Source organism: Eschscholzia californica, unplaced genomic scaffold (assembly GCF_041429995.1).
Source record: "Eschscholzia californica isolate CP2 unplaced genomic scaffold, dmEscCali1.0.p SCAF_3, whole genome shotgun sequence".
Lineage (NCBI taxonomy): Eukaryota > Viridiplantae > Streptophyta > Magnoliopsida > Ranunculales > Papaveraceae > Eschscholzia > Eschscholzia californica.
The window spans coordinates 9121850-9137805 of NW_028238420.1; the positions used below are offsets into that span (position 1 = coordinate 9121850).

The 15956-nt window shown below is 35.9% G+C and overlaps 1 protein-coding gene across 1 annotated transcript; it reads right to left on the reverse strand.

Moving 5' to 3' along the window:
• Window positions 1-1958: 1958 nt before the first annotated feature.
• On the reverse strand, window positions 1959-9544 carry GC2 (golgin Putative 2). The gene is made up of 10 exons (XM_086669051.1): window positions 8911-9544; window positions 7757-8755; window positions 6675-6785; window positions 6402-6461; window positions 5619-5676; window positions 4386-4438; window positions 4030-4119; window positions 3379-3504; window positions 2686-2733; window positions 1959-2497 (listed from the first exon to the last, which is right to left on the reverse strand). Exons 1-10 carry the CDS (start codon window positions 8962-8964, stop codon window positions 2132-2134), a joined length of 1965 nt encoding a protein of 654 aa, XP_086525177.1. The 5' UTR covers window positions 8965-9544; the 3' UTR covers window positions 1959-2131.
• Between the last annotated feature and the right edge of the window lie 6412 nt (window positions 9545-15956).

Below are 15956 nucleotides of genomic sequence, written 5' to 3' on the forward strand. Positions count from 1 at the left end.
GAGTCCCTTGACCGATCAAAAGTTCAACCCCTCTTTCATCTTCCTCATAAGCTCTGTTTCATCTTCTTCTTCAGTTTATCTTCTCCCTCTCTATAAAATCTATCACCTCTATCACTGCCGACATTTTCATCTTCATCTCTCCCTCATTCTCTGTCGGTTTCTCTCTCGTTCTCTCTTTCTTTCTCCCTCTTTTCATTTTTATCTCTTCCTCGTTCATCTTCCTCATAGCCCTAGGTTTAGTTGTTTTTCAAACTTTTGAAACTACATTGTTTGAATACTTGAATCTACTGGTTTGCAACACAAGGAAGAAGATTTGCTGACGTTATTTGGAAGGATTTTGTCTGGAAGCGGGTGAAAATTAAGAGAGGAAGAAAAACCCTAAGTGAGCTTTCCGGTCGCAACAGACCGAAAAGCAACTGGTGGCAAATATGGTGGGCTCGAGCCATAAATGTTGCATAATTCGGCTTGAGCAACCAAAAATTGGGTCAGTAGCACCAGTAGTTGCTGGACCAATTTCGGTGGGCTCAGAACGAATTATGTAACATATTACGGTGGGCTCAGACCAAATTATGTAACATTTTGCGGTGGGCTCAGACCAAATTATGCAACATTTTACTGTGGGTGTTAATATTGCATAATACGACATGAGCCCACCGAAAATTGGGCCAGTAGCTATGTTTCATCTTCTTCTTCTTCAGTTTATTTTCTTTATCTCTCTCTGTAAAATCTATCGCCTCTGTCACTACTGCCATTTTCATCTCCATCTCTCCCTCATTCTTTTCCTTCTCTCTCTTTCTCTCTCCCTTTTTTCATCTTCATCTCTTCCTCTTTCATCTTCCTCAAACCCTAGGTTTAGTTTTTTTAAAGTTTGGTTATCACCAAAGTGGAAGAATAGGAATGTTTAGGGATTTAAATTTTGGGGAGATTTAGGGTTGAGATATTTAGATTGCTGGGTATATACACCCTTAAAGTGGGTTTTTTAAAACCATTGCATGGGATTCGTTTAACCAAACAAGGTCAATGCTTATTTACCAAGTCAATGAATTAACGGGGAGACCTTTTAACAAATATGGGAGGGCCCTATAAAACTTCCCTTTATAGAACTGTCTGTGCCCGACGGGCACGGGTTATACCCTTGTTCATATATAAATTAAAAAAATCAGATTTATTTTTCATGAACCGGCCACCTTCTTAGTCAAAGGAGTCTTGTCAAAGGAAGTCACTTATTTGCTTTACCAGAAATGAGAGAGTTTAAGGAAAGAGTGAAAGAGGAAGAGAGATAGGAGAAGGAAGAGCATGGTGGTGGTGGTGGTGGTAGTGGAAGCTGTGAAAAGGGTGACAAGGGCGGGATTTCATTCCGGGCATGGGTGTGTATTTTCTTTTTCCGTGTCTCGCCGACAGAAACAGGAATTTCGATTACTTTTACTTCAACAAGAATCGATTCAATCCAGAAAGACACTAATGGTGGTGAAGACTTAGAAGAGGAGTACAAAGCAAAAACAAACTTTTTAGTTCCAGCATGGAGGTTGGCCAGGGCCAGACATGAGGCACTGGACAACAAAGACGCGGGGCAAGCAGCTCGGGAGGCATGGCAGAGTTCTCCACTAGGTTGCCCAGACAAGACTGGGATGCGTCCCCGGATGCATCTGAAACAATTCCGCCCAGCACAGGGATGCGCCCTGGGACAGGGCACACTCCACTCAGACCATTCACTTCAAGGATATTTTTCTAGGGTCTCTTGTGGGACTTCTAGGACTTTTACTAGGGTTATTGTAGGGCATCTTCTTGGCTTTTTTGGTGATAATTCTAGTGAGGGAGATGAAAGTATTGGCTACAATTGATAAGAGTTCTGCAGATAAACTACAACACAAGAAGCAAATACTGAGCCAGTCGTTACGATTCGGTTGTTCACCTTCTATATTTAATGATTTGAACTTTTACACAAGTTAGAAGAGATCTTACTGCTAAAATATGTACATTTATTTGTTTCTGTTCTTAACAAGTTTACAATACCGATTGTTGTGATGCAAAATCAAGAATTAAGGAAATCATGTTAGTTAGATAACACTGGGATCCAAGAAGCTAACCAGGAAAAGAAAAAAGAATGACAGTACAATAATAAACTCACAACTTAAGAACCGGTTGTCTTATTGATGCTTTCCAAGGAGATAACGGCACCAGAACTGCTATCAGATGCTTGAGAATTCGACGTTAAAATATAGAAAACCCAGAAATGAAGGCATACAATGTAAAATAAAGCATATAGTTTTGCTGTTGAATTCCTCCTTAGAAATGCAGCACCTGCTGAGAATATGATATCCAATTGCACAAGCAACGATCCGAGATGTTCACCACCTGATCTGATTTTATCTGCAAATAGAGGCTTCATCTTCGATTTTGATCTGTCCCACATCCCTGCTTCTAAATCATCCTTGGTTAAGCTCATGTCCGAGAATTGTGGTGCCGACTTTTCTTCATCAAGTAGTCGTGAAACGGTCTGCAAAATATAACCCAAGTTTTACCTTTCAGATAAGGAAAGCCTTGATTTTGTTGCCAAAAACGCAACTTAGATAGGATGGTCGATTTTGACTGTTCAAGTCCCATCCTAGGTTAAACATCAAACAAAATGACACTCCAAAAAAAGCTTTTGCCAATTGCATAAAAGTAGTAGCGTTTTCACTCTACCTCTATCCTTAGAAGCAGGGTCGCCTTCTCGGAAGAGAGAGCCTCCACCTGATTGAAAACTCAGATGTTAGATCATCACATTTGCTCTGACCAATATAGCAGATATATATATATATATATATATATATATATATATATATATATATATATTACTTGAACTTAGAATTTGAAACACAGAAGATGTTTGTTCATTTTCAGCTGAGTAAATGAATTAGTTTTAGACTGAGAACAAGCATTTGCATGCAATGACATGATATGTCTTCTCACGTGTTATTTTAGATATTAATCCACTGCCACATCAAAATTGTACTTCATGACTTCGCTGCAATTTGTTATCTACAACTCTTATATGGATAAAAGTATGCTAAGCTTCTACAACATGCAGGGTTTAACAGTTTGTGGTTCTGCTAGCTTCAATTTCCAGATAACTTAAAACTTTTTCGGGGACAAATATTCCAGACATGGGAAAAGACACAGCACACAAAACATCCTTCCGTTCTAGTTGAAATGAAATAAAGGTTTGACTTAGATTACATTTACTTTCCACAAAAGATTGGAGATCGGATGTCGACCAACATAGTCTTTGAATGCTTTTACAGGGTTCCATAAATCCAAAGAGCAACAAACAGGTTTTCTTTTCTCAAGAACCAATGTTGCTTTATGTACAAACTAATGGAGATGTCTGTGTCAAACCTGAGCTTGTTTCTGAATTAAATGGTCAGTTAGCTGCGAAAGCCTTCTCTTAAGCTCCACTTCTACTACTGTGGGGTTCTCCATCTCTTTACGAGTTACCCCAATGCTTTCTTCTAGCTCCTTTGCCTGGAAAAGAAAAGCAGACAGGACAAAAAAGATTGGATATTAGATAGTACAGGTTAACTACAAGCATATAGTTACGAATTTTGGCATTAAGTATAAATTTTGAACCTAGCCATCCTATTCATAGCATGATCAGAGATATACGGCATGGAAAAGTAGACTATCCATTCAAACAAAGATGAATTACTTCCAAAAAGTTTTGGTTTGCGAAAAGTTTGAGGCCCCAAACATCTCGAAAACTACATGGGACGCAGTTAGGCAAAAATAGAAAGGCAGTGAAACAAGAGGTCAAGACCCAACCTGGATTGATCTTTTTGTTATGAAATATCCATCCAAAGCTGTGTTAATTGAAATTACTGTTTCGAAAGTTTGGTTTCGCAAATTTTCTGTTTGTGGCTACGGATGAATATTCCTCATTTTTTAGGCAGTATAAAGGCAACAACCAGAAAATCCGTAAGGGTTAATGGTTAACACTTTGTACAACTTCTGACAACATCAACAAATTACATACATAAAAAACACACACACCTTATTGTTTAGTTGTCCAATTTTATCACATGTGAATGAGTACTCTGCTTCAAGTATTTCTCTTTCAAACTCAGCTCCTTTTGAAGCTTCCTACATATATAATCAAAATAAAGAAAAGGTTAATTTGAAAGCAGATAAAGAAAATTAATCAGCACATGGCCCTGGCCCTTGCCTCCCACAATCAGGGAACCTATCCAAGAAAACACTATGTTAACGGGAAGCTCCGATCAATAACTCACAAGTGCTTGTTATGTTGCCTTAGTGATCAAACGGAAAAAATGTATGCATAAACTTTCATACAAGAAATAAATTATAAATGCATCACAAGGCACACAAGATATGGATGGATAACTTACTTGGTTTTTAGATGATCCACTCTGTTGGATCTGTGATATTCTCCGTTTGAGCTCTGCGTAGGAGCAAATATAAATAAATAAGAACAACTGTTACATGGTAGTATTTAGACGTTAATCTTTATGTATTGTTAGTTGGGCTATTGGCATGCATACTATGCGCTTCCAGTTATGTCTCTTCTACCTAGAACAATCTTCAGCAGATGCCCACATTTGCAACTTTAATGTAATTAGGGAACACTCTGGCATGCAACGATGACTACTACGAATATGAAAGCTAAAATTTGAAGATGTCTTTCCAGCAACTTCTGAAACTAGTTTCAATTCGAGACCACCGAATGGGATATCAACAACTATTTATCACATGGAACTCTTTTCACATACTGAGGTTACTGTCCTAGGAATGTATTAAAAGGCACTAAGGATATTTTCAGAATTAGAGAACCTCAGCAATCAAGATTAAACAAATACAAGATCAATTCAGAACTGCAATGAATAAAAGACGGAAGCATACTTCCTCTGGAGGGTTGTTAGTTCAGCATGACATTTTGGTTATTTGTGCAATAAAATTAACATACTGTGAGATATACCCATTAAAAAAGAAAAGAGAATATAGGATTTCTTATGAGGATATTAAAGCTGCAAAATACAGCAGTAACTTAGTGGAAGGAACGTATAAATTCCACACTTCTATGGAGTATTCAAAAGCGCCCAGTATGAACTTACATTCTAATTGCTAACATGGTGTCATGGTGCAGAAAGAATTCAGACATTTTTCCTCTAAAACAGAAGGGGACCCTAGATATTTGAATTAGCAGATTTGGTGTTTCAGCATTCAAGGAAGAATGAATTTTACTTCTGTAAATTGATGCTTATTTTCGACTATTGTTGTTTTAATCAGCTCTTTCTACTAGGCTATAGTTTGACCGAAACATTATACTCTGGCTCATTTTCATATAGATACTTCAATGTTAAGTGAAACTGTATAAACAACATATGAATAGTCATGTGTACATGCTGAATTTAGTCTTTATTGGAATAAGAACGGGAAATGTCAATGTTCAAACAATCTAAATAAGCATAAATTTGTCAACATTCGACTGGTCTCTTTAATTTCAAATATATTGTCGAAGTCAAAAGACACCGAGAAAAGTTAAGATGGAAAGAAGGATCCAGAACTGAGAGCTCAAAATATATTTCAACTTTAAGTCAATTAAAGGAATTAGAAATGCATACCTTCTTGAGCTCCTTCTTTCAGCTCAACTAGCTGCCTTAATTCCGCTACCCGATTAGCCTTCGTACATGATATGGGAGTACAGCAAATTCATAAGGTATGGATTCATAATGCAATAAAAGACGACATATTCAATATTTAATGCTTTCTGAAAGGGAGAGAAGTCTCAACCAAGGCACATAGGCGAAGAATCGGACAAATTATACATCTCATATTATTTGATTTTACCGACTACCTAAACTTGTGGGCTTGTAGCCCAAAATAAAAGTATGGAACACAAGGATACATAAATCTCCTTGGAGATTGGAGATATTATCAATAATGAAAAACACCCAAAAAGAAAAAAAAACTATAAAATTAACATAAGATAGAGTTTTAAAAGACATGAAGATCATTATTATTGTTACTATAGCCAAAATAAATAAATAAATAATGACTTTCTTTTTGGGCAGAGTATAAAAGATATGGAGGAGCTTACTGCAAAAATACGAATCAAGAACAATAAATCATAACCGTTAATTAATGTACTATGCGTAATTGCTTATATTGTCATAAAATTCTTTTAGTTGTTCAGAGTTCTAAAGTAATGCTCAACCAAATTTTTTATGGTGATGCCCCCTTTTCCCGTATTCTAATATTGCTGAAGGCACCAAAATAATGTCTTTTTAAGCAAATAAGATTAAAATTCCATTTTATATCCGATGTACAATATTTCCGTCCAACCAAATTAGATTTTATAAATACGAACACTCAAAAGCAAAATCATACAGAAAAGCTCACATTACCTCCACTTCAAGATTCCATTGTGTAGCTGCAAGAGATCTTGCAAGATCAGCATTTGCAGTCTGCAGAAAATAATTCCAAACGTAAGTGGAAAGATACTCCTCTTTATCTTAGCGCAGCTTTCAATGACATTTTTTATGTAATACCATTAGAGCCGCGCTTGCGTTTTTATAAACTACTTGTAGCTTTTATAAGAATATACAAGTAGCAAACCAACACAATACCACAAAGACAATGACATATTTATAGAATAAAGTCGAAAATATCAGAGAGACCTCAAGTTTAGCCATTCGAGTTAGGGCTTCCATCCTAGTGTTATTATGCTTTTGCTTCTCCAAGTCAGCAGCTTCCATTGTCTCCATCATGTTTATCTGCAACTCTGAGGCCTAGTAAAGGAAGGCGTAAACGAAAGAATTAGATATTACAAAAATATTTACAATAGAAGGGATCTTGAATTGATTTCATGGGTACCCAACTAATGAGAACAATTTTTATTATATGAAACATAGCCTTCCAATTCAACAGAAAGCCCTGTCCAGTTCTTCCTCTTTGCTCAATAATGATTTAACAACAATCTTTCTTTTAATATATCGAAACCAATTCCTTTCAAAAATCGCCTTATTCCTTGATTTTCGAGTGCCACAAAATCATTGCATATGGGACTAAATTCCAAAGATCGCCTCATTCCTCGATTTAGGGGAAATGCCCAAAATCATTCACGTAACACTACATTCCAGAGATTCCTCACTTCTTTCCAACAATTAATATTAGATAACGATGAAATAGGAACCTAGGCGACTTACATAACAAACATCAATTGTGACACTCTGAACATATTCAAAGCACGCATCAAATTGATATGCTTTCTCTCATATCCTTAAAGTGGATTACGCCGATCTTCCTAAATGGTAGCATGTATAATATGAAAAGAAAAAAAATGGGATATTTATTCCAGATCATTTTTATATGCTTCATGTTGGTAAGTGATTAATTAGTCTATGTTTATGAATTATGACACTGTTGGAGACTCGAATTCCTTTTCCATGAATGCTTGCAAAAAGTCTTAAACAACTCCTGTACTAACATAACAAACACATCGGCAGATACCACCCTATTATTATCCCTACATTTTAGTATTCATTTGAGGCATGGATTTAGTCTTTGTTTAACGCATGATAGAAGACAATAAATAATTTCCTCCAATAGCTTAGTAAATCTAATAGTTTCATGATAAATGTGGTAGATCAAATACTAGAACAGTATGTTTTGGTTCCACAGTGTCGACCTTTTCAAGCAAAATATACCATGAGAACAATCTGCAACAACAATAACAAAAAATTGAACAACAGAATTTTACCTCTTGTGCTTGTTGTCTCGCTCGTTCTTCTAGTATCTTTTCTAGACTTTGCTTCTCTCCCTCCAATCTAGCAACTACATTTTCACGTTCTTTTATAGCCTCAGCAGCTTTAGCAGCTGCTTTCTCAGCCCTAATTTGTTCCCTTCTCCTTTCTCGTTCTTCCCTCCTTTTGCGTTCATTTTCTGATTCAGAGGATGAACTTGAATCACTGTCTGAATCAGATTCTCCGTCACTTGCTGAAAAAGAATCTCTTGAAGATTCATGAGGAACTGAGTTCCTCACGGCTGTATCAGAATCCACTACCCTAATCACATCATTATCATCATTCAATTGCTTCTTTTTATCTATTCCCCCGTCAAATCTGCCCAAAATTGATCCATCATCGAGAGTAGGAGACCCTTTTGCTGAATGAGGTACACTTTCTCCGGCACCGACATTTTCTCTCTCCACGACAAATCTTTCATTACTAGTTGATCCAGAACTAGATTTTTTATGCAGAGAATCACTAGAACCAGACTCCTCACCATCACTACCTTTACTACTAATTCTGCTACCATTATTACTATTCTCTGATCCATTTGCCTGTCTAGGTTTCGATTTATACGAAACAGGTCTACGGCTATTCTGATTATTTTTCACCTCTACCGGTTTCTTCACATCCTTACGTGATCCGCGAATTACCGACATTCCATTAGAATTCGTCGGTGGCCGCTTAGGAGTACTCAAAAGTTCAGTCCAATCACTGTCGGTAAGAGTTGGCGGTGGTGGTGGTGGCAACTTAGGTCTAGGGTTATCCGACGATAATTTCGTCGGTGTTTCAACTTCCTTGCTTTGATCCTTCCGGAAATCAAATGAATCATGACTTTCCGACCTTGTTTTCTTCTTTAACTGATCTTTAAGAGGAACAACAGATTCAAGTTTCGTTGGAATTTCGGGATTCAATTCATCAGATCGAGTTTTCTCATTCTTCTTTAACGATTCTGCTGCTTGTTGATCGATCTAAAACCAAAACCCCCCAAAAAAGAAAATCATTTTTTCGTATTGAAATCAAACAATTCACTAATTCTTTAACATGGCAATTAGAATTCCTGATTCAAAAATGAGAAAAACCCTAGAAATTTAAAGAGAACATAAATCGAATGAAAAATTGTTACCTGTTGAAGGAAAGTTTCTGCAACTTTGAGCTTATTGGAGATCCAACCCGACATGGTTTAATGGAGATTGTGTATCAGATGATTACTTGTGTAAGTTATAGAGAATGGCGCATTTTAACGTAGCGGATGCTAAAATACGCTGTGAAAATGCAGGTAGAGAGAGATAGTGAGTAGCGGCAAAGAGGATATGTTTTCTCGTTGAAGAAAGGAAGCGAAATCAACGGCACTTGTTGGGAGGGAAGGATTGGGACTAGAGGCGCCAATCATAATTGCTTTAGGCGCCCCTTATAAAAAATTTCTTCTACCTCTTCTTCGTTTTCGTCAATCACCAACTTTTCTTCATTATTTCAACAAAAAAAAACAACTTTTCTTCATCTTTATCTATAGCTTTGACTTAATAAATTGGGGTGTTGGGTGAATGGTCCAAAAAGAGGGAGTTTATAGGCATCTCATCCACGGTAGCCCATAAATAAAAAGGAGGTCCAAATAGTCAGAGCTCCAGGCGAAAGTATCGTAACGTCTTTGTTTTTTCATCAAATTTACGAAATCTATCACCCAAAAAATTACGGAATTGTCACTCGGAAAAATCACGGGATTTACTTTCTCTCTACCCTGCGTTTTACTTTCTCTCTCTAATTCTCTTTCCAGATTTATTTCTCTTTACTTATTTAACCAAATCCTAATTTCACTCCCAATTTAACCAAATTCTAACTAATTTAGGTTTTTTCTCCCTCCAAATTTAACCAATCTCAACAAATATTTTGAGATTGGTTCAAAATTATTTTTCTTTTAAGATTTGATTCTTATCTCAAATTTTGAATTTTTCTTGATTGGTTCAAATTTCGAATTTTTCCACAGTGGTTCAAATTTCGAATTTTTTCAGATTGGTTCAAATTTCGAATTTTTCTCTGGTAAATTATTTTATTTACTGAGAATTTTCCTGGTAAATTTTTTGTTTACCGGAAATTACTTTATTTATTGGGAATTTTCTTGTGTACTAGACACTTTTGTATCGAGAATTTTTCTTGTGTACTGGAAATTATTTTATTTACTAGAATTTTTCTTGTGTACTAGACACTTTTGTACTAGAAAAGTTCTTGTTTACCAGGAATTTTTTATTTACTGGGAATTGTATTGTGTACTAGGCACTTTTCGAACTGAGAATTTAATTATGTACCGGGAATTGTTTTGTGTACTACCAATTGGGTTATGTACTAGACATTTTTGTACTAGGAAATTTTCTTGTGTTCTGGAAATTTTATTGTTTACAGAGAAAGTGTAAAATAAAATGAAAGTATTTGAGAAAATAAAGTATTTGATTCAAAAGGTCTAAAATCTAGAGAGAAATATGATAAAGAGGGAAGGAAAATGTCGAGATAAATCTAAAATTTAAAAATGAAATCCATGCAAAAAAACTTTAAGATTTTAAAAAAAACTTCCTAAAAAAGAGATAAATTTACCGTAAATTTACGAGAGAAATTAGGGGGAGAGATAAGGATCTTAGCGGAAATCTGTAGGCGGGATCCTACAATTTCGCCAAAATTTCTAGAAAAACGGCCAAAAATAGTGAGAGAAAAACTGGGAAATTTTTTAGAGAGAAAGAAACGGAGAGAGGGAAGTAACGAAAGTAGTGACTCTCTTAAGGTTTTAGAGAGAGAAAGAAGACGAGAAGACAGAGTTTGCTGGACGAGATCCCAAAATTTCGGCCAAAAATTTCGAATTTTCAAAAACATTTACTTTCCCGCTTTATATTTTCAGAATTTCCCGTCCAGGGGCAAGAAGGGGAGGAAAAAATAAAAACCAGGGAATAATGAGTTGTCCCTGACATTTGGAACTGCACTCAATTTTTTGGCAAGTTTGGATTTTTTTTTTTACCCCCCAAAAATTGGACTGTTTACTCAAAAATCCAAAAAGTTAGTTCATAAAGGGCCTTACAAATTTTTATAGGGGAATTTGGCCAAAACTTCCTAAGAAATTATGATTTTGGTTAAAAAGGATTCATCAAAGTTTTTTAGGCTTCACCTCCCTGATGGCAATTATGTCATTTTCAATTTCAGTAAAAAGACCAACCTAACCCTAGTCTAAGAAAATACCTTGCAAACACCTTGCACTGCCTTGCAAACACTTTGCACTGCCTTGCAAAGCCTTGCAAACACCTTGCAGAGCCTTGCAAACACCTTGCAGAGCCTTGCAAACACCTTGCAGAGCCTTGCAAACACCTTGCAGAGCCTTGCAAACACCTTGCAGAGCCTTGCAAACACCTTGCATGGTTTTTGCAAACACCTTGGATAGCCTTGCAAACAAATTGCAGAGCCTTGCAAACACCTTGCAGAGCCTTGCGAACACCTTGCATGACTTTTGCAAATACCTTGCACAACCATGCGAACACCTTGCAGAGCCTTGCAAAGCTTTGCAAACACCTTGCAGAGCCTTGCAAACACCTTGCAGAGCCTTGCAAAGCCTTGCAAACACCTTGCAGAGCCTTGCAAACACCTTGCAATGCCATGCAAATGGTTTGCAAATTAGTTTTGAATTGATTTAACATAAAATTTGTTACAAATTATTATATTTTGTCTAATAGAATGTTGTATCGAAAAACTAGCTAAAACCCCAACAAATTCATAATAGTCATTTTATAAGCTCTAGCACCATCATTTTACTTTTCTTCGAACAACTTCCAAAGCTTTCATGAAATTCTAAATTTGAACATAAATACAAATCATGATTGTCCAAGAAAAAAATATTTCTCTCAAGCATTTCATCTAACAACTTTATGGCTATTTCAACCAACCTACGTCTTGTATAACCAACTAACGTTGCATTCCAAGCAACAACATCTCTTTCAAGCATTTTATCAAACACATTGCTTGCATCAACTATACTTTTACAACTTCCATATAAATCCAACAAATAAGTTTGAACATAAACATCAAAACTAACAAATTGTCATCCATCGTTCATAACTCAATGAAAATAAAGCAATGAAGAAGTTGGATTATACCTTGAAACACTATCAAATTCTCCTTCCATTGAAAGTATATAAAACTTTCTCTCTCTAGAATTTAGAACCAAAAACTAAATCAAACCCCTTAAAAGCCTCTTCAAACAACAAGCAAATAGATTAAATCACCAAAACCTAAAAACATTAACCTATCTCATAGCCAAATCGATTCAAACCCCCAGAAATTTTAATCGGCGTCGACAATCCAACTCGGTTCGTTCATGAGAAAAAACTCAAGTTCTTGATTTATTAGTTAGATTATTACTAGGTATTTCTAATTGAATGAAGGGTATTTTTGACTCTTAAAAAGTTGGTGCCTTTAAAAATGTCCTTCAAGCCTATTCTTATAACTTACTTGGGGCCTAGCTAGTTAAAAACATGGGTTGTCTTTGTAACAAAAAATTACAAGAAATTGGGCCTCCTGCCCAATTTCCTGATTTTTATATAGGTCGTGGGGCGTGAATATAAAAAAGTGTGTAAGCCCAAATTTATATATTTAAACAAGAGGTTACGAATTGTAACTCCTTCAATTGTATCGTCACCAACCATTACCCCACTATTTTTCTCTTCAGTATATTCCATCCTCACCCCATCTCTCACTCATCACCTTTCTTTTCCATTTCCTAAGGAAAGAGAGATGGTGAGGGGAGATGTTAAAGAGACAAAAGAGAACCATAGTGGTGGACAAGTTATAGATGGTTGTGACATTGATGAAGATAAAGACCATTTTCATCACCTTTCTTCTTCTTTTTAAAGAAAATCAGGGGTTGATTTTACACCAAGTCAAGAAAAATTGGTCTTGTGTCCAGTAGTTTTTCTGGGACTATTGTAAATTTTATATGCACTCATCTTTTTGTTATATGAACGCATCTTTTTGTTATATGCATACACATCTGTGAATTAAAAAAATACATATATGTTGTGCATACAAAGTCCTATAAAACTTTCCTAAATTGTAAATATAAGCCCATGGATCGAGGAGAGAAATAGAAGTATAAAGCGCCCAGTGTTACTTATATAAGAAGGGGCTTCCCTCCATAACCGTCCCTCTCTTTCATCTTCTAGATCCGAGTTTGTTCTTCCGGCGAAGGGGATTCCCTTCGTCGGATCTCCTTTTTCTCTCGATGTTTGTTAGTCTTCCCTCCATTAGTAGTGTCTAGAGTCATAGTTGAATCATCGGTGGAAGTGAAACGATGTCTTCAAGGATATTGTAAGGCTCTCATAAAAAAAGGATATTGAAATGTTTTGATCTTTAAGGAGTCTACTGGTAAGGCTAATTAGTGGAGGTTTGCGAATGTTAATTTAATGAATCCTTTCCATGAATTCTCATAGTCACTAGTGATCGTTTGGTTCGGACCCAGAGTATGTGCAATAGAAGTAACCGTATTAATGGAGATTAGATTGAATGGAAGTCCGAGAAATTGGAGCCAACATTCACAGTAGTCCATCATAGTCCATCATCGACTCTTTTGTTTATTTGTTGGAGATACAACTTTCAATACTTAAAAGATCATCACGGATTATCCACGGGGTTCATTGTTTTTCCGGTCACCGGATTTCTTTCTTTGATTCTAAATAAAGATTATGTTTCTTTGTTGGTCTTTATGGCATGTTTTGTTGGTCTTTAGGATCTGTTTTGTTGGTCTTTAGGATCTTTTTTTTTAATTTTTGTACTTATCTCAGACTGAGTGCGTGATCTTGGCAACCATTGGGAGTTTCTTCAACAACTCACAGCAGAAGGTGGAAGAAGCAACGATTTTAAAACTACCCACAGATGGTTAGTGGTGACTGCAACAGAAGTAGCCCACAAGTTAGTCCAGGCAGCTTTAGATGCACCTCAAGTGGGCATAATTAGACTTGTTTGTCCGATTTGGTTGTGTCTTCGATTTCAACTTCATGATGTAATTCTCATTAGCCTTTTGGCCTATTAATGAAGTTTGATTCAAAAAAAAAAAAACTTATATAAGAAGGGATGGGAGTATCTTTTTTAGAATATACCTTCCTTTTCAATTGCTAAGATTGCACCTCCCAATCTTATCTCCAAGGGTTAAGATTATATCTCTCAAAATTGTCTTAAGCCCTCTTTAAGTGTCAAGATTACACCTCTCAAAGCATATCTCAAGTATTAAGATTATACATCTTAAACTTATCTTCAAACCCTTATTAATGACTAAGATTACACCTCCCGTACTTATCCTTAGGGATTGAGATTACGTGTTTGATAGAATTGTGTTAAATCCTCCTCCTAATACAAGAGAGGGAATGCTAGGGTTACTCATTAGGTTACTCAGAGGATGAATAGTCTACTCATATAGCTGAGGTGGCATGTTGAATTTCTTTCCAAAATCTACTTCTGTATAGGCACCTCAGCTATATGAGTGGACTGGTCATCCTCTAAGTAATCCAATGAGCAACCCTAGCATTTTCCATACAAGAGGGTGTTAATGATGGAATATTTTGTCTCTTTTTATTGTCCGTTGATAAAACCAAGTAGCTTGGTAGTAAAAATTTCTCTACAAAATAGAAAATTTTCTCAGTTTTTGATTGATTTACTAAATAACTATGGACACACAAAATTCACAATTTCTTCGGCACTTCGCCACCCTCACTAAGGAGGAACATACTGTGGCAATCGTGGAAGGTGAGGACTCAGTTCTGCGGGAATCAGAGGGTGCGAGCGGTGCGATCTCACTGACCCCCCTCTTCCCATAGGTCCTTTCTCTGGAAAATCTTAAATAACTTATTGACGTGAAAGCCAATTTTGTGCATAAACTTGTGTTAACTCAACTAATTTTTATCTTGCTTTGCACTGTAAAGGTTATGGGATAATTTTTTCTTTTTTTGTTTGATGGGGAATGAAGACTTGATTTGGGCTACAATGTTATAAGGCCCAATATTATTATTTTGTAGGCCCTAGAGACTTCTAGGTAATTAGTAGGTTAATTGGTTCCATCGTGACTCTAGGTGACATGTCCTTATTTCTTCAAAGAACCATTAAAGAGATATATTTAGATGAGTTAGATGCCGACATAAAAAAAACAAACTAATCATTTGACGTTTCAATTTCCCCCTCCTTCCTCTTATCTAATTTCTTTGTCTTCTACTCCTCCTTTAATCTAATAGGTTTCATTGTCCCTTTATCAAGTTAGAGTTTTTTTCCATTGTTTTCTATTGATTTTTAAGTAAAAATAACTAATATTTATTGTTAATGTAGATTCTGTAATCATATGTTTATTTTGTTGCATTAAAAATCATATAATAAAAACTGTAATTTTCTTAGATTCATTACTTACATTAAATACACCAAATATATTATGAATATTTTTAAAATAAATTAGTTATATAAATAGGGCAAGTATAAATAAGTTTGTTACATAATAAAATTTTATTTAATAACATTTTTAGAGTTAATTAATTTTGAGACCTTTTATTTTCCTATAACGATATATGGGGCTTCGATTAAAATTTCATGGGGGCCTATATTTTCAGCCATGCCACCGGTGGGAATTCGACATCGTCAGACTGGGGTAACATGGTTCCAAATTAAAAAAAAAAAAAGTTGAAATCAGCCAAGCAATGATGCGACTTTCCTGCATCATTCACGGTCCAAATAAGTTTACTTTAACCGAAGTGAAGGGCAATGTTTTTCTCCTCAAATTCTTGACGACTACTGAACAGGACTTGGCATTAGAAAGTTCCCCTTGGGTAATTCAGTAGGAATTTATTGTATTTTAAGTATGCCGAAAGAAAATTACACCGGTTGGCCACTCATTTGACTCATTTTGGTTTTAGACACAGTTCCACGATATTCCTTTGGGTTACCTCAACAATACTACGGTTAATCGTTTGGCGGGGTCGCTTGGAAACTTTCAACCTACGGAGGACGCAATTAAATTAAGTATTGTAGGACAAGTGAAAGGCGAAGTTTCTCTGCAAAAACCTCTGCCCTAGAGGGTTAACCTCAGACCATTAAACAATCAATTGATTTCATTTGAGATTCGTATTGAAAAGCTTCCCCAATTCTGCGTTTCTTGCGATTTTATTG

Bases quoted from the DNA above. Each gene is read 5' to 3' on its own strand.
- GC2 (XM_086669051.1), bottom strand. From the start codon at position 8,964: ATGTCGGGTTGGATCTCCAATAAGCTCAAAGTTGCAGAAACTTTCCTT. The intron at 2,734-3,378 runs GTTTGACACAGA...GTTTTCAATCAG, and splicing joins TAATTCAGAAACAAGCTCAG to GTGGAGGCTCTCTCTTCCGA. The intron at 2,498-2,685 runs GTAGAGTGAAAA...TATATTTTGCAG, and splicing joins CCCTGCTTCTAAGGATAGAG to ACCGTTTCACGACTACTTGA.